At 41.1% G+C, this 20,026-nt stretch overlaps 1 protein-coding gene across 1 annotated transcript in view; it reads left to right on the plus strand.

Moving 5' to 3' along the window:
- The first annotated feature begins 992 nt into the window (after positions 1-992).
- The window catches only part of mtnr1aa (melatonin receptor 1A a), a 45,939-nt gene continuing 26,905 nt past the window's right edge, over positions 993-20,026 (plus strand). Inside the window, exon 1 of the mRNA XM_074629553.1 lies at positions 993-1,508. Within this exon, the coding sequence (XP_074485654.1) occupies positions 1,316-1,508 (193 nt within the window). The 5' untranslated portion in view covers positions 993-1,315. The remainder of the gene's footprint in view (positions 1,509-20,026) is intronic.

A 20,026-nucleotide genomic window follows, 5' to 3' on the forward strand; every position in this document is an offset into this window, starting at 1 on the left:
TAGAAACTCCATCCATTGTCAGGGATGATGCTCAAACCAAACAGTGTTATTAGTATTTCAGTAATTAGAAGTGTGCATCGTGGGAGGGTCAGTGATGCCAGTAATATAAATTCAGTGTTAAAGTATATCTATTTGGCAATAATGCCAATGTGTGGGCAAAAGGCAAAGTTTCTTCACCAATCTGTGAATTAAATCCGGATGATTTAAAAGACAGAATCACCTTCAATCAACCAGCATGCATTCATTAAAGGTCCCATATCGTTCTCATTTTCAGGTTCATACTTGTATTTTGGGTTTCTACTAGAACATGTTCACATGCTTTAATGTTTAAATTAACCTTTATTTTCCTCATACTGTCTGCTTGAACATACCTGTATTTACCCTCTGTCTGAAACGCTCCATTTAAGTGCATTTCAATGGAATTGCAACGGAATTGCAACAGAATTGCGTTGCTAGGCGACAGCTTGGGTCCATGTTTACCTCCTGTCACCTGTTGGCATTCACATACACTGCAACGGGAAATAAACTGGGATCCATTTAGAATGTTTATGTTTAAAACTTTATAATGGTCTAAATATTGTATATTCGTGACATCACAAATGGACAGAAATCCTGACGGCTTGTTTCAAAAGCTCAGTTTCTGAATACGGGCTGTGTGTATTTCTCCATGGATTAAGCGTTTCGATACTTTCACAGTATTTATATAGAACTTAAACTTGCTTTATAATACAAAAGCTATGAATATGTCTTTTTTTTTTTTACAATATGGGACCTTTAAAATAAGCAAGTTTCTTGTTGTCTTATAGACTTTTTTTCTGAAGGAGATAAAACATGAATGATCCCTCCAAATGAGAATGAATGGGGCTTGCTGAGGTAAATCAAATCAAAGCGACCGCAGAGAGCCATGAATGAAGAGAGAAGAAGTAGGACGCTTCATCAACCTGCTGTTCCTCCTCTCCTCCACCAGGCGACACTGTTTCTCTCCTCCACAAAAAATAAAACGCGCTCCTCTCCGGACTAGTCTGATCACATGCTGGGAGAGGTTTGAAGTTGCAGCTTCATGTCACACACACATGCGTAACCGACAAAGTGAATGGCACAAAGTGACACCGAGGAGGCGACCACCAGAGTAAGGAAGAGGAGAGACTATACCGGAGTTGATGATCCACAACAGCTGGGTGAAGAGGGAGGAAGCAGAAGAAGAAGGATGATGAAGATGAGAGCCGCGGGAGGCTGTAGTAGTATCCCACCACCCGGGCTTTTTAGGAGTTGAAGCTGAATTTGGGACCAGTTTTTTGAGAAAAAGTTGTATACAATGGTTATAAATGGGTCTCACCTGAACAGCTCCTCGTGGCCAGCAGCAGCAGACCCCAGCAGCAGCCTGAACCGCCCGCCGTGGGTCACCACAACTTTAGGGTGCTTCCTCATCTTCACCATCGTCGTCGACATCCTGGGCAACCTCTTGGTCATCTTCTCCGTGTATCGCAACAAGAAGCTCAGGAACGCAGGTGAGTCAGAGTCACTGTGGTGCGTGCATGCATGACGACGTTTAAAAACAACAACAGCAAAAGTCACATTTTTGAAGTGACAACACAGGGTGAGAAAAATCCAGTTTTATGAATCAATGTCGTGCTGCTTATCGGCTGTGTTATTGTGAGTTTATTGTGTCATTTTTTTGGACGGTTGTCCATCTTCTGTCATCACAAAGCGTGAATATGCACGATATCACACCAGCCCCCAATGACGTGGCTTAATATTGTTGTTTTTTATTATTTCCCTCATGTTGTATCACTTTAATATCACTGTAAATAATTGTATTTGTGGTTGCTGTACAGTTCGGCTTTATTGTCAACTGACAACAATAACAAAAAACTATGTCACATTTTTTTTTAAATTGACAACACAGTGTGAGACAAATCCAGTTTTATGAATCAATGTCGTGCTGCTTATCGGCGCTGTTATTGTGAGTTTATTGTGTCATTTTTGGACGGTTGTCCATCTTCTGTCATCACAAAGCGTGAAGATGCACGATATCACGCCAGCCCCCAATGACGTGGCTTAATATTGTTTTTGTTTTTTTTATCTCCCTCATGTTGTATCACTTTAATATCACTGTAAATACTTAGTAAAATAATAGTTTTGGTTGCTGCACAGTTCGGCTTTATTGTAACGCTCTGTTGTGAAGGGGATTAAATGTCACAGTGTGGGTCAGTGACATGTCTGTATGGCAGACCACACTATACTGTAACAGTAGTGCAGCAATTATTGACACAGTCTGAATGAAGCCTGCATGGGGAAAGCCCGGCTCTCTAATGCTTCCCAGGGCTTTTCCACTATCGATGTTACTCCAAGCCTGCAGATTTAATTCAATAATGACATTGTTTTTAATGCATTAGTGCAGCTCCATGATGAATGTGTGTGTTTTTGTATGCACACCACTTCACTGTGAATTTAATTAACATTATGGGGCTGTGGATTAAATCCCCAAGATTGATACACACACACACACACACACACAATCACACAGCAGTGAAAGTGGTAAAAAGCTCGTAATGTAATAGTCAGAGAGGATAGAGAGAGAGAGAGAGAGGGGAAAACCCAGGAGGCTCCTGTCTGTCTGTCCTGCTGTGAGATCCAGCACACACACACACTGACTGGCAGCTCCACATATCATGGCTGTCATCATTTGGAGGCTGCAGTAGGGTGATTTGCTAAATACACTCCTGACATTACCGTTTCACTCACCGCAGAAAATGTTGGGGGTCAGAATAGATTTCCATCATGTTGGATAGAGAGCGGAGAGAGAGCCCCGACTGAGGGATATTAAGTGTTATCTGGGATGTACAAGGATATGATTGGCTCTTAACTGCAGAGATTTCGCCTGCAAGCTCCCGTTGCTTTACAGTTATCAGCGTTTGATAAAGCACACATGCAGTATAGGTGCCCTGGATTTTTTTTGTATAGAGCTGCTCGCTGTAGCCGAGAAATAGAATTTGTCTCTGAAACTGTGTGATTTTGTAAAAGTCACGTCATTGCATGTGAAATTGTGAAAGTACGATACAAGACTAGGGATGCACAGATTTTTACTTTTTCAATCCCGATAGCGATACCGAGTTCGGATCCGATACCAGTGTTTAATAAATAAAGCTGTATGCCTCACTGTGTGGAAGCTTGACTTAAACATTCCTAACTTTGTAAAACAAAATGTAACAAATAAATACATAGATAACATAACAGAAATTGACTGAATCTTTATTTATCATTCAAATAATAAATCGTACACCAATAACTTCTTCAAAATCTTCAAAATTAACAGGAATTACAATTCAGGTGTAAACCTTTTTTAATGCAGCAACAAATAGGTCAAAACTTAAACAGGAATTCAAATTCCAGTATATAATCTATATAGTATATAAACATAGAATTGAATTGAATAGATTGACCTCATTGTCACAAATATCCAGCTATTTGAGCCAGTAATGGGCCCGATATCTGATCCGGTATCGGTGCATCCCTTTAAAAGAGGAGATACACATTTAGGAAACTTTGAAGTTTTCCCATTAATTATGATTAATTACATGTAAGGAGGTCATAATGCAGCAGAAGCAGGGATTTAATCAAGCGTGCCTCATATTATCTGCATATTCATCACTATATGGTCGAGCATTACTAGCTGGAATCACCATTTATTTATTCAGCTCATTGGACAATTACATTTTCTTTTCGCCACGCCGGATCCACGACGAAGCATCCCGAGGAAAAGTCAAACGTTTGAGGGATCAAATGATGAAAAAACCCTTGGCTTAATTGTGTTACGCAAAAAAACGTCCGTGAATACTAACAAGTCGTACGCCGACTGATGACGTGGTTCCTCGTGTTCATGCCTCTGAGGCGCATTCGCTACTTTCCATTCAAGCTGTGAAGACGTGCATGCCTAACTAAAGGCTCTCACAATTTTCTGTTCAACGAGCCATTGGCAAATCGTATGCAAGTTGGCAGACATATTGATTAGTGTGAAAACTTTTCCATTCATACTTTCATCACTGCTGGAATGTTTTGGCGACGGGCGGGCTGCCACTGTTTGTGTTCCTGGCCCTTATCTGTGGGAACTTGATGCCACAGATGATTGTTTAACACACATCCACAAATCTCACCAGTCTAAACTTTCAGGGGTGTTTTATTTTAACTGCGAACATTTTCTGTCCACAAAGAACTCAATTTCCTCTTGTTGGAATAGATCGGATTTCCTCCACGGAAATACAAGTGGGCATAAATCTTCTTGGCATGAGCTAAACGCTGTTAGAGATTGCACAGCAGTCAAACAACAAGGGGATAAATTAACGAGTAATGGAATATACTCAGCGGAGAAGCTGGCAGGCGTTGTGGTCACATATTGCGCTGCGGTCTGTGCATGGCCAAACCCTACGTCGGTGCACGGAATGAGTGAGCGAGCGTGAAGCCAGCAACACATGGTGAGCGGTTTGAGCTGCATGACTGGATACAGAATCAGCGCTGTGAGCCCAGCTCACTGCCAATAAATCATAATAAATGTACCTGTTCTGTTGTAGATAAAGGCGTTTTTAAATTCATGCTGAAGAATAAACAACAGATGCCAACAAGGAGCAGTCTCAGCTGACTGCTTGTCCAGAGAGTGAGACGTTAGCTCACAAAATATAACACGAGAGAGTTTTATGTGGCTGTTTTTTTATCTTTTTGATGACAACAGACAACCCGGTCTCACGGGAAGTCGTATAAATAGCACAACATTACATGGACATTCCGTGTGTCATGCAACACATCTACGGTAACGTTCGCAGTTAGGTTGACGCAACAAAATAACTCACTTAGGTTTAGGCTACAAAACCACTAAGGGGCCGTACCCATGCCGTGTTTTTTGGGTGCTCAAACACGGGAGCGATGCCGTCGCGACGCGCAAGTGTTCCCAAGCGCCTATTTTTCTGGGCTAAACAGCTGCACCCCGAGATAAAAATAGTTCAACTTTTGGAACGTTGTAGCGCGCACCTATCATGTGACGAGGAACAACCAATCACAGCCGGGAGATGTCTTTTCTTTCTTCTGTCAATATCAGTCCACGGTAAATATATGGAGGATAAGTTTATTGTTTTAGTGCAGGACTACCCAGAGCTTTATGATCTGTCCCAGGAACTATTTTACTTCACCTTTTCTGTCCGAGAACATCACAACACTGAAAGGTCAGCCAGACTGACACGAACAAATCGAGCAGTAAAGCTACTGTGAGGGATTGACGGTGCTGGAAATCCATTTATCTCTGTTTTGATTGTGTAGTCATTGAGGCTTACTGATTAATTACCACAACTTCATCATCATCATCATCATCGCACCACGCAGGTATTTGTTGCTTAGTAACGGTGGGCACAACAGTAGCACAACCTCCTAAACACCTTGGATAAAAGGATGAAAGCTGCACAGCTGGCGTTTTCCACGCATTTTAGACGCAGCATGTGAAAGGCCCCTTAGTTGAGCAATTGTATGCATACAATGTCAGTACAGACTACATGGCTTCTAAAAGACACGCCAAAAGCAAAAAAGGCGTTATTGCACTCTAAATGCCTTGTGCATTTCCGTGTCATTCATACTTCTTTTCGTGTGAACGGGCTGCAACAGAAGAGAATACCAAACAGGGTCGCCCTGTGTGAATGCCTTTTCATCGTGTAGATTTCTTTTTTAGTACAACACTCTTAGCTTCTCCGTTTTGTTATATAATGTATGTCAAAGAAGAGAATATGCTGATTTGACACGCTGAGAAAAGGGGTTAACATTTGATTTAAAAGTGGAAAATCTGAGCAGTCCTTGATGGCCAGTGTAGCGTTTCGGCAAGGTTGTGTGTCAGCAGTCCTAACAGCACAACAGTGGCATCATTGCTCTTTTCCACTCGTGTGTAGTCAGCTTGAGTTAGTGGATGAGAACGAAAGAGAGCTGCAAGATGTCTGTAGAAAATCTGAAAAGTCGTATTCGTGTCACATCATCATGATTTGTTCCAAGGCAGAAAACTTTACAGGTTCAACAGCACGGGAGGTTTAAACGTACCTACTGTACCATTCACAGTCTGAGGTGACAGACAAAGACGAGCCTCAGTGTGCTGGGACCTCGGGTTCGGGTAGAGACAAGGTTGTCGTGTGACTGTGACAGTTTATCCTTTTTCAGTATTGCGCGACTTGGCTGACTGCCTGCACAATGTTATTTCCGATCGTTCATTACACCTCTAGTATCTGTTACAGCTCTCAATGTAATGAATATTTTGAGGCATTAATGCAGAATTAAGTGGTATTTACATGTGTCTCCATTTAAAAAAATGAATGTTTTAGGTTCCTAAATATCCATTGGCTTTGTCGGGAGATCCTAAAAGGAAATTGGCTCTGCGCTGTGGAGCTTAATAAAGAGATGACTGTGAAAAGAAAACAAATCCCCTTCTGTGGACGCTGTACGTATGTAGTAGATGTTGATTTCGCAGCGTCCTCTTTTATGTCATCATGAGGGGAGCCGTTTGAAAGACTTGTTTTGTGAGAAACTGTAATCCTTTAGACCAGGCTTTGTCCATGCCGCATATATCTGTATCTAGATAGCACGAGCGACGTGATTGAACTGGTGAACAACAAGTTTCTTGGGTTGGATTTGTTATGCCAGAACAGAGGTTAAGGAAAGAATGTGCTCGTGTCTCTTACGGATACATTTATTAAATTAAAAAGTTGGTTGAAGGTCACTTTGTTGAGTTGAAATTGAGTGGCAGCTGTTGTTTTTACTTTGCTTTAATGTTTCACTTGCATCTATAAATACCTGGCCCTGTCTACTGTATGTTGTCCTTTTCTTTTAATAATCCTCAGTTTAGTTCTCAAACAATATCAGTTTCTCAATTCATGCTGTGCTCAGGGACCATCTGGTCTTTTTTTAATTTTTTTTTATTATCAATTTAACCTTTATTTTACTAAGATAGTCCCATTGAAATCGGTTTTCCAAGGGAGTCCTGGCCAAGACGACAGCATAAAAGCTTCACATAAAAGCACAAATAACAGACTTAACAACAAAACAGCAAAAAGTTAAAAACAACATATGAAGTGACAGAGTTTGTGACGGTTGCTGGAGGGTGACCTTGAAGATGTATTTTGTTGATTGTTTGGAGCAGGTGATGCAAGACAAAGTTTCGTGTGAATGGACAATTAGGTTTTTATCTTATCTTAAGATCTTAAAACAAACAAACAAAATTGCATCAACCAATGAATTAAAATATCTTTAAATGTCCTCTATGGGCTGACCTTTTTTATTTAAAAATATGCTAGTTGTTCCATTCTACTATTGTATTAGGAAGACAAATACTACTTATTGTACTCTCTGAAACTGTGTGTTCCCTGAATGGCCAAACACCACGTTCAAAAAACTTTTATTGCAAAGTCTAGGTGAAGAATTCAGTAACACGTCTTTAAAAAGGTTGCAGGTATTGTGGAGCTACACGGCGTAATGTATCCTCTGCCAGCGGTATCAATACCGGCCTGCTGGATCATGTGTTCTCACCTCTGATGACAATGCTACCTCTTTGTGAACCCTGCTGTGCCCCCTTTGGCTGACACAGCTACAGTTTCACCCACAGTGACTGAGGGACAGGAGTGTTGAGAGCATACTGGCTAAGGTAAGGAAGTGATCAAATCATGATCAAAGCCATTATAGCTTTAAGTAGTAAGATGTGTTGTATCGAGGAAAGGAGTACATACTCTATGACAGTTATTAGTCCCCCTCCACTCAAAAATGTTATGACTTCACGTGGGTGTTTGAGCTTCAAGGTGCATGAATGATATATGTGCGGAGTTTGACACCAAAAGGCTGTTTTTGTCTCTGAGACGTCTCTCTGCGCTCACCTTAAAGTCGTAATCCTTAAGATTTAGATCGTCCTGGTTGATTTGGTGCCAGGCGAAAGCTTTTAATGTGAAGCAGCGACGGCGGTGGGATTTTCTGTTTGCATTAGCAGTAATTTATAACAGTTCTGACACTATGGAAAGAGAGTGAACCGTAAAGAACAAATAACCCCCATAAATGGTATCAAAAACTGTGTCGTAAGCATTATAACTTAGTTTAAAATGTGTGCATACTGCATAAGGATGACGTGTGTTGTGGAAACTTGAGACCTGAAGTGCACATACATTGAGAGTGGACTTTACAGAATCAGAGTCAGAATAACTTTTTTTTTGCCAAGTACATACATACAAGGAATTTGACTCCGGTTTCATGCATCTCTCTAAGCGAACGTACACAATACGAAAAGAAAAACAAACAAACAGCAAGGGCCAAGGACAACAAAGCTGAACAAAAAAGGTGAGGAAACAAGACAAGACAAGTTACAGTATGTACACAATTAGTGGAAAAAATAGGTGTATATGTTCAAAATGTACCTTAAAGGGAGATTTATCAAATATGTAATACTCTTATAAACATGGGAGTGGGTAAATATGATTGCTTTATGCAAATGTATGTATATATGTATTACTGGAAATAAATAACTGACACGAAACACTCAAAGGTACTGCATTTAGCATAAAAAAATGCATAAATCATAGCAGGCAGGCAACAACAGCTGTCAGTGTGTCAGTGTGCTGACTTGACTATGACTTGCCCCAAACTGCATTTGATTATTATAAAGTGGGCATGTCTGTAAAGGGGAGACTCGTGGGTACCCATAGAACCCATTTTCATTCACCTATCTTGAGGTCAGAGGTAAAGGGACCCCTTTGAAAATGGCAATGTCAGTTTTTCCTCGCCAAAATTTAACGTATGTTCGGAGCGTTATTTATCCTCTTTCACGACAAGCTAATATGTCATGGTTAGTACCAATGGATTCAGTAGGTTTTCCAGTTTCATATGATACCAGTAACATCACTCTAACTTTAAAACTCAGCCCGCTCAAACCTAAAAATCGCAAGTTGTGTTAATGCGTTAAAGAAATTAGTGGCGTTAAAACTAATTTGCATTAACGCTTTATTATCATGTTAACTTTGACCGCCCTAAAATACATATATAAAGCACCAATGACCAACAATAAAATAAGAATAAAGTAAAAATGTCTATGAGCAAATCAAGTGTAAACAATACAAATAGCGCAAAGAAGTAGATACTGAATGCATATACATGGACTGGTTGATTATGTACATGTATACATGTCTATATACTGTATGTACAGCATGTAGGATTTATACAGTGAAGTAGGAGACATACTGTGTGCAGCAGTTAAACTTTTGAAGTTAAAAATGTTTGCATGCTCATAGATTCAGAAGGATTAGATGTAATTTGATGAAAAACATATTAGAAACAAATTCTTTATGTCATAGAACATGTACGGAGGGGATCTATAATGTTTCTCCTTTGTGTGTGAGGCCGTTTCAGCTTTTCTATAAAGTATTTAACAGAGTTAAAGTGGGCCCCAAAGCTCAAGTTATTAAAGGGGCCCTCAATAACAGAGAAGGCCTCAGGTTAGGGAGTATGCCTGTATGCTGACGTTGACACCATTATCAGATTAAGCTCCTTATAAAATAAACTCAATCTCAGAGCGGTCGTCATCATGACTGAAATATTGGATCAGAATTTGATAGCAGTCCGAGTGTTTATGCTGGAGTTCATTGTAATTTGAAGAAAAAACACCAGGTAATGCAAACGGTAATGTAATAGACAACTTTATTTAATTAAAGCCCGTATTTGGCCGAGGGCTGGCGTCTTATCATTCCTACTGTTCTCTAATGGACACGCGAACGCGCGGGAGTCACAGCTGCTCGCTGGGTTTGTCAGTTTCTGTGGTGATTGCTGTGATAAGCATCGGAGCTGCACAGTGTGGTGGAGCAGCTTAACAGTATCAGGACGGAGAGAAAAGGGCTCAGTGGGTGAAAAACACGGACTAATTGGGGACCCACAACAGCCAGCAGGTCATGACTTTGCAATTAATTTATAGTTTGCCCGAGCTGAATAAATGAACATTGAGTGGGAGAGGATAAAGATCTCCTTCTTTTACTCATGAGGCACTTAACTCCCAGATATAGATTAGTTAATGCCCCTGCTGTCAGCCGGGACACGGAGAAAAAAAAATTAAAAAAAAGGAGCGCTTGCTATCGTGCCCCGAGGCTGCTTTGCACCTGATAACTTACAGTCAGCAGTAACCGTTTCTGTCAGTGCTCCTGTGTGTCCTAAAACATGTTAAAGACTTTATACGTTTTAATTACGCCTGGCTTGCAGATCTACTTTGCACAGATTTCCTGTCAAAGTGGCTTCTTGGCTCTCCGCGAGGATTAAAAGTCAAACATTACATCACACACAGATCTAATTAGGTAGCAGATATATGTGGCGCTGTGGCTCCGCTGCTGGGATTGAGTGTGCATGATGTTATCGTTGTTTGTGTTGCCAGCCTTATCTGGCTTGTTTGCTGTTGCCTTTCACTCTCGGACGGTACATGATAGCGGAGATAAAGACAAGAAACGGGAGGCAGCAGATTGGTGCGAGCCGGTCATAGAACGCTACAGTGAGGCTTACATTTTTATTCTGAATTGCCCTTTCAGTCATGTTTGTTGCTCCCACCATGAGCGACTGGGCCTCTGTTTTTGTAACATCAATAGCAACAATCATGGGGAAATTGCTCTGCAAAAAACACTCTGTTTTTCTCTACTTGACCGCACTATTTCAGCCTTGGCAGGTGCCACCTTGTCCTGCTGGGTTTGGGCCTCTTTCAAGAGTCATCAGAGGAAGAAAAATTGACCCAGCAGCAAGTGTTCATTTGACTTACTCGTTCCCAGGTGCCTCAGCTTCTAGACGATTTCCTGATTTTCTAATATTTGCCGGATTATCTGTACACACACACAAAGCCCGCCTGCAGTAATCCATTCTGTATACAGTATATGATGTGCGTCTGCTGGATGACAAAGAATGTAGGCTGTGTTTGTTCCACATTCCTCCTCCTGAGAAAACACCTTTCTGTTTCTTTCTTTTTCTGGTTTATATTTTACGTTTTTCCACATTCCCCTCGCCAAGTTTTTTGGCGCCTCATCTTGGCCTCCCACCTTCTTTGTACTCCTCTTCCTCCTCCTCCCAAACTCACTCACCCTACACGCACACTCAATTTTTTTTTTTTGCTTTTCACTTAAATTTGACCTTCCAGGCTTCATATTCCATGACACCCTGTCTGTTTGCATCACTCTGATCCAACACCCCCATCGTTCTCGGTGGACGTTATGTTGTCAGGCCGCATACCTGTAGAGGAATTCTGCCAATAGCGCTTTGCATCAAGCCGGTCAGGCAACAAGACGGTTATCACACAAACCCTGTGGATTCCAGATTATATAATGGTTAAGTGGGCAAAATGAATTAAGCTTGTTATTTTGATCAGTGTTAAACAACGGACCAGCCTGACATGGTCGAATTTAACAAGAGCAGGCGTCTGGCATCTGGTCTTCTCCGTGGCAACCCCCCCCTGTGCATGTTTCCTTCCTCTCTCTGTCTAACACCCTCGCAGAGTAGAGCATGTTTTCACTTCAAAAGGAAGACATAATGAGTCTATAAATACTTATACATACAAGAGAGCATATTTGCAGGCATTTAAGACTCCCGCTACCCCCCTTTGCCTCTTTTCATGCCTCCCTCCCTTTGCTATTTTTAATCATTTACAATATTATACAGTGAAAACTTCTTTCTGCTTGACGGGAGCTCGGGATGACGCACATGGGAAGCTTAGGGCAGTGAGATCAAGTAAAACCTAATGCTCATCCAAGGGGAACTGTGCATAACACATGCATACTGTAGAGCACTCACTGCAGAGCGGTAACTATTTGATTACACACACATAAACATAAGCTCAGAGAGATGCTGGCTGGTGATGAGAAAGGGTGCCAGTTTGAATTCCGGTTGGGAGAATCGGAACGGGGGGAAGCGAGAGACGCTCTCCTCTGTGCTTCATTCAAGGTGCCCTTGAGTGAAGCACTTAGTCCACCATTGCTACTCAGTGGCCAACAGTGGAAGACTGTAGTTGGATTCAGCAGCTTCCAGCTGTGAATGCGTCAGATTGTATGACTGTTAAAGCAAGGCACTGATGAAAAAAAAGAGAAAATATGCAGGGTCAGTCGATCCTCCTCGGATAGAATTTTGAAAAAAGGAAAAACACAAACTGACATCCTTATTTTCCAAATTCCTCCTCCCTTATCTCTTGTTAAAAACAGGGTACGGTTCACCCCGTGCACTCTCTGTGAGCCGACGCTCTCATTCAGTTGAATGGCACGTAATGATGATTATTACGGCAGACACATGAATGCCATTTGATATAACGCTGTGAACACTGTCCCATTCAGCCTTATCTGACCACGGTCTCTGGGTCCAGCAGCGTGGTTTATCACTCACTCACAGCACCGCTCTGCTCTACATACACACTCCAGACGACTGCACCGTTATAAAAATAACAATTCCAGGGACTACAAAGCGAAGAAGTGAGAGCATAACGTTCTAATAATACTCCCGAGGTTAGAAAGATGCATGTTGTCATCGTAAATTTAGTAACTAGGTTCCAACAAAGTCTGAAATAGAAAAAAAAACAAGTCTTTTGTGTGATGTTATCTCCTAATTTTGGAGCGGAGGTGTTTCATTTAGGGAGGATGGGCATGCTTTGTCAGAAAATGAAAACAGGACGTATAAATGGTAAGAGACAGTTCTGTTGTTGAGAGATACAGAAAAAAGAACCGAGTCTGACCATGAAAATCTGTATTTCCTAAGACATTCACAGAGTCACGTATTTGTTCCTTCAGTCTCCACAAGACAAGATTCATCCTGAATTTCCACTGAAACCCTCTGTGAACTTTTGTGTTATGCAACACAGCCAGTACAGTAGCAAGAAATGTTTTCTGTTAGATGTGACTGTGAAGCACACTGAAACAAAGTATCACTGTTAATACAGAAAGGGAGTCTTTAATCGATCCACAGAAAGTAAAGGAGACGTCAGGAGTCAGGAGACGCTTAAGCAATCTTCAGTGAAATCTTCAAGAAACAGATTTGTTATCTTAAAAGATAAAACTATGTTGTTCACCCTGGAAAAATATTCAATCTTTTTTTTTCTTTTCTCATTGCCATGTTCTTCATTTTATTTCCACTTTTGAATTGCCTTTTGAAATTAAGTACACCGACCAGTGAGAGAGTTTTAACAGACATTTTAAAAGACATTGGCTGAGATTTGGTTCTTTTTATGAGGATCTTGTAAATTAGATAATCAAAGCTGCTCTAAGGGGCCGTACACATGCTGCTTCTAAAAACGCGTGGAAAACGCCAGCAGCCCAGCTTGTTTTTCTTTCCAATATGCTTTGTGCTCCTGTCGTGCCTGCAGTTACAAAGCAACCAAAACCTGCATGCTGCGATGACAATGAAGTTGCGGTAATTTAGCAGGAAGCCTCACTGACTAAACTAAACACAATCAAAACAAAGATGAATGTATTTTCAGCACCACAAATCCCTCACAGTAGCTCACATCAAGAGGATCGAAGGTTCAAACCTGGCTTGGGGCCCTTCTGTGTGGAGTTTGTATGTTCTCCACGTGTTATCATGGGTTTTTCTCCGGGTTCTCTGGCTTCCTCCCACAGTCCAAAGACATGCAGGTTAGGTTACATGTTGACTCTAAATTGCCCGTAGGTGTGAATGGTTGTCTGTCTCTGTCTCAGCTCTGCGATTGGCTGGCGACCTGTCCAGGGTGTACCCCGCCTTCGCCCAATGTCAGCTGGGATTGGCTCCAGCCCCCCCACGACCCTGAATAGGACAAGCGGTTTCAGATAATGGATGGATGGAATTTGGCTCACCTTTAAACCGAATGTTGTGACGTCTTCTGTCAGAAAGGGTGAAGCAAGTAAAATAGTCCTTGGGATGCAAAGCTCTGGGTAGTCCTTCGCTAAAATGATTAACTTCTCCTCCATATATTTCCCGCTGACTGATATTTACGGAAGAAAAAAAAGATCTGCTGACTGTGATTGGTTGTTCCTCGGCACATGACACGCGGTGCGCGCTGCAAGTTTAACTATTTTTTATCCAAAACAGCACACCACACACTAACAGAGTCCACTCATGAACAACAAGAGTCCTGACTAAAAAAAAAACGAAATCTTGCAAAATCTCTTGAAATCAAACGTGACTTTAGTGTAAATAAACATGGTGGACGACGGGCAGGAAGAGTTAGCGATGTTATTTTTTGTACTACTTTGCACTGAAAATTCACAAAGGATGGATGGATGAGGTCATGGAGACACGTTAAATAAACCCTCACGTTGTTGCCACAAATCAACAAGTTGGTCCTCCATTTCTCTGATCCATCTTACTAGCACGTTATGCTTCACGTTTTGCATTAGCTCATGCATTAGCCACGACCTCAATGACGGCGGTGGTCGTCCTTCCGCTTCAGTCAGCTTGGTTCACAATTGGCTATCATTCTTTTCGATGTGACTGCATTATGGGCTGTCCTCAGAATTTCCCACACACAACAGGATATCCGAACGGAAATATTGAACATATATTATCTACAATATTTATGATTTGAGATGGGTGCAGCCAGGATGAACTTCCGAGCCAATCGGAGGATGTAAAAAACACTTTTAACATACCTCACAGCACAGGAATATCTGGAAAGATAATTTTTAGAACAAAAAGTGGGGGCTTTGCTGACGATTGTCGGAGGGGGAATCGGGCCCGAAATCGGCTCGATTCTCGTGTAGTGTGTACCCGACATTACTCTGCAGTTCTCCTTAGCTCTATGCAGCTTTACAGCGACTTTTAACAGACTGTTTGATGTTCTGCAACTTAACTGTTCTGCTTCAAACTGCTCTCATCAGCGTTGTTTCCAGCAGCTGTTTTCAGTAAAAAGTCTCTGATAAAGCCACTGTACTCTACCTGCTCACCAAACAACACACAGACAAAGTTAGCGACTACCTGGTGAACACAGTGGAGCATTTAGCTGCTAAAGAGACAGATATTTCCCTCAGGAGCTAAAAGCGAATATTGGATAACATTCATCAGCTGAACGCTAATGTAGCTCGGTTTCTGGATGTGTATAAAGGCAATTGTGTGCTAACAGCCAATCCTATCATTAACTGCTTGTTTGAGAAAACAGCCGCTCATCCATGTAATTCAGTCTAATCACCAATGAATATTCCCGTTATTAGATCTCTATTATGCAGCCAGAGTCCAATTTAGTTTTTCTTTGTCTCTGTTTTGCATCATTTAGGATCGCTTAACTCAATATCCACTTCATATAACTGCCTCTATTCTCTCTGTTATTTTATTGAAAACCTCTTAAAACACATTTTTAGTGGTGCCGAGGTACAATAAATGCAGAAACAACTATAATCAAACAGCAATAAAAGAAGAATACATGGCTTTATCAATTCAAACCAAAAGCAGATAAATTGTCAATGACAGTTGGGATCCATAAGAGTAGCAAATAAACCTTGGAATTGTCTCAGCTGTATTAATGAGGTCAACTAAGTTTTGTTGAAGCATATTCAAAGTATGTGGGGCACGGTAACAGAAAGCAGATTTTTCTAACTGTACGAATAAATAACAACGAATGCTGATCCCTCCTCCTCACTGAAAGAGCAGGGCAGCCAGTTTTTTTTTCAATAATAGGGAACGCTGGTCCCATTACTATCTCCTGCGATGAATCTTAAGGCTGAGTGATATACTCCCTCTAAAGGTTTGAGAGTGGAACTGCCCGCCCACCCATAAATAACGCCCCCGTAGTCCACTACAGAGACGAAAACCTCTTCAACAATTAATTTTCTCGTAAATAAAGGAAAGCAAGATTTATTTCTAAAAAAAAAGCCCAGTTGGAATCTCAGCTTTGGTAACAACAACAATAAGGAATTTAAAAGTACGTTTTTCATCAACCCAAATGCCTAGATGTTTATAATGTTGCACTCTCTCTATTGACCCATAAGTCCCGCCCCTTTTTCGTTCTGTGCTCCAATAACAGTTGAGCAAGCAGAACATCGGTCAACTTTCCCCTGTCATGTTATACTTAGATATGCTTTCTCTCCCTCCGGTGTTTAAAGGCCTTGAGAGTGGCACCATGAATAGAATCTGCACAGGAATAGAAGACCGTGTCATATGCATAAAGATGGAAGTTACAAATATAAATGGTGAGTAGGACTATTGTATAGAGTACTGTAAAGACCAGTTGTTAAGGGCTCTTATTGTGGATACATGAGTCAGTAACTCTTACAATTTGTTTTAACCGATGAGTGATGAAAGAACAGCGATTTTAAAATAGCTTTTCAACAGTCTTTTTCAGATAATACAAGTCACACTTAGCAGTGCAGAGGTGTACACTTAATTCTCAAGAGGCAGATTATGACACATTCTTCGTGGTCTGTCACATTTTTTTTTTTTTAAGTAATTAGTGGAGTCCTACGCGTCCCTCTAATGAGCAACAGCTTAGTGTGTGAGACTTCCTCATCACAGTATGCTTTCCTTTAATGACCCATAAACATGCTCTCTGTGATTATTGTCTAAATGAGTGTCTTTTGTCACACTTTCCGACACACTCAGACATCGCTTGGGTTCATTCCAGCGTTCTTTGGGTGCCGTCCAAAAGCAATAGGAAATTATGCAGTAGGAAGTTAGATGTTCTTGCTGCTCAGCGCTCAGTGACATAGTCTAAGCCTCTGTTTTCTCTTATAATATGAGAATTAATTCATGTGGCATGTAGTATTATGAAGAAATAATCTGATATATTTTATAGAAAATATTGCGCCGTGATAAAACTGTAGATGTGGATGATATCATTGCTGCTTGGGGACGTTCATTAACACACTCTTTGCTGACTCTTCTGCCAGTCGACCTAATATCTTCTGAAATCAAATTTCGACCAGAAGCGCTGTGTGATTCAACGCCAGGGTAGACGTTAGACTCATGTAGTTGCTGTTCACTGACTTAAGTAGAAGTAGATAAGACAAGAGGAGGGGAAATTAAGCGGTCATATTGAAATAGTCAGTGACAGCAAATCACAGTTAAGATGACATATAGCAGCATAACAGACTATTTCTTTATTCTGTTTCTAAGTACGTATGAATAAGGGATGACATTTAGTGGACTGAATAGTTATTTTGCTTATGGAGATGCATCACAGGATTGTCCTCTAAAGACCTTTTCATTACCCTTCTGGTGTTAAGGCAACCGTTTACTTCCTATTGGCTACTGCATTAACAAACATTGTAACAGGGAAAACAAAGGGGCCCATTTATAATGTTTATGTTGTATAATGCACGGTGGTGCAGTGGTTAGCACTGGCGCCTCACAGCTAGAGGGTTGCAGGTTCAAATCTGGCTTGGGGCCCTTCTGTGTGGAGTTTGCATGTTCTCCCCGTGTTAGCGTGGGTTTTCTCCGGGTACTCCGGTTTCCTCCCACAGTCCAAAGACATGCAGGTTAGGTTAATTGTTGACTCTAAATTGCCCGTAGGTGTGAATGTGAGTGTGAACGGTTGTCTGTCTCTATGTGTCAGCCCTGTGATGGACTGGCGACCTGTCCAGGGTGTACCCCGCCTTCGCCCAATGTCGGCTGGGATCGGCTCCAGCCCCCCCGCGACCCCTAACGGGATAAGCGGTTGCAGATGAGGATGAGGATGTTGTATATATATATCTGTGATGAGCTCAAATGAGAGGATGGGAGGATTTGTTGTTAGTGGTGCGCAATGAGAGCGTTGTTATGGATGAGGTCATTAAGGATGGCATTCAAGCATTTATATCTCCATTTAGAGCCGGTCCCAAGTTGTCTGGTTCCTGAGAATTACGTAACTCTGACGCTATCAGCTCCTCTATCAAGGCCTGTTCACTGCTATAAATGATTAAAGTTGTATTAAGTGTTTTTTATCTTTATCCGGGAGCTCAAAACAGAACAAAGTGCCTGAGATAATAATGTTAGCATGTAGCTGCTTACTTAACATCCAGCAAACACAGAGCAACATCATATCGTTTGATCTAATTGGTGTCATGTTTCTTGACCCCTGATGGGTCAAAGCTCAATATTTCCTTATCTTTTAGTTCTGTTCTGTCAACCAACTTGGTCTGTATCTTGCTAGACTCTTGACTTTGTTCACCAGCCAGCTGTTTACTTCCGCTGGGGCTAAAACGCTGTAAAGCTGTGTTGATTAACAGTGAGTTTGGCACAACGAGCAGCCGTTTCGTAGTTTGGTTCACTGTTCTTATCAGGAATCTCACGTAATGTAGCTGTAATGTCAGGAGACTTCCAGTACATTTTACCATACCGAACAACAACATACAAAATGTAGTGTTTCCAAAATATACCGCTGTTGTGCTTTTGCGTGCGTTTCATTAAAAACAGATTAATGGTTCTGGTAGCTAATGCTTGAAATGTGAGGTTAGAGCACGCGGGTGGTGCAAAGTAAAACCACCTTAGGGAATGGAAGATAAAGGACAGTGATTCAAGTGTATCAAAGGAGTCATAAGATAAGATAACTTGAGATAAAACTTAATTTATCCTGAAGGAAATTGCTGTGCAGCAGCCGCAACACAAAGTGGAAACAGTGCAAATAAAGAGTGACTGTAAACAAGCTCCCCAGGCCAACAGCAGTGACGAGGACCACTGCGAGTGATCAGCTATTACAAATTGGGATGTAATTTAACATTAGTATTAATATTGATAATGTACTACAGTGTTAACATGAGAGCATAACAAAGCTTGGAAGAAAAATAGATAAGGGATCAAAATTGATGAAGTTCATTCAGGGTCTACTCCAGTTTAACTTAAACACTTTTTGCTAATGAAAGCAAATGTACCATATACAGAACATTGACAGAGGACATTAAGAGCTACTCAGACGTACAGTAGACGCACTTTTGATTAATTTCTCAATAATCGATTAATTGTTTTCTTTTGTTTTACAATGTGACATATTCAAATTTCTTGTTTTGTCACAACCAGCAGTCCCAGGCCCAAAAGTGTTCAAATTATAACAATATAAAACAGAAAAAGAATCAGATCCTCATATTTGAGATTCTCGAAAAAGTAAATGTTTGACATTTTTGCTTGAAAAACGACTTAATTAAGATTAACAGAGTTTCAGCTCTACTCTCGTGTGCAAACTTACAGATGACCAACTGACTAACTTTGAGAAACTTCAAGTGAACCAGTAAATCCTGTTTAACCTGAACAGACAGATGCTGCCCACAGCAGCTTCATCAAGCAAGTCGGTCTGAACTGACAATCATACCATCATCCAACGTATTCTCATACAATGGTTTGTATATGTTACAAAAAAGTTATTCCTCCTTTTTCGTTCGTTTTCCTACGAATAACCACCACCCACGTCGTGTCAATATCCGTATGTTACATGCATACAGTCTTCAAAATAAACTTCAGCCTTCACAGGAAACAACCTGTTTAGTTTAAGCTTACAAAAGGACTTAGTTTTGTTTAGGAAAAGATTCTGGTTTGGCTGAAAATAATTCTGGAAGTGGCGTAACTTCAGTATGTAACGTATGTGAGGAATATATCAACCCTGACTTCTGATTTCACACAAAAACAAGAACACCAGTCTCCTGGGCGAAAGTCCGGTATTTTTTGACCCACCAATCCAGGCTGACCTCCTCCCTTTTTGCAGCTCTTCATATTTCCTGGTTCACGATTAAGTGAATAACACACAAATTGATTTTGTGGGATCTACACGATGTGTATGAGCCGAGCCTCGATCATCATATATTACCACTGGAATAGTGAAAGAGGTGTGAGGCAAGCTGTTAAGTTGGTGTTTTCACAGCAGCTTAAAATTATCTCCAGTTTTGGGGTCAAGGTTGTGTTGAAAAAAAATCCCCATGACTAGATTTGATGACTAGACTTATTTTACATCAAATGGTTACATCAGAACACATTTTAGCCCACAGTGCTTTCGTTGGATGGGAAAGTATAGTGCATAGTCGGCCTTCAGGGAATGGGCGATGGTGTTGCCAGACGATGTGAAAATGTTTCCTGCTGAGGGTGAAAAATG

The sequence above is a fragment of the Sebastes fasciatus genome, chromosome 3 (genome assembly GCF_043250625.1).
Source record: "Sebastes fasciatus isolate fSebFas1 chromosome 3, fSebFas1.pri, whole genome shotgun sequence".
Lineage (NCBI taxonomy): Eukaryota > Metazoa > Chordata > Actinopteri > Perciformes > Sebastidae > Sebastes > Sebastes fasciatus.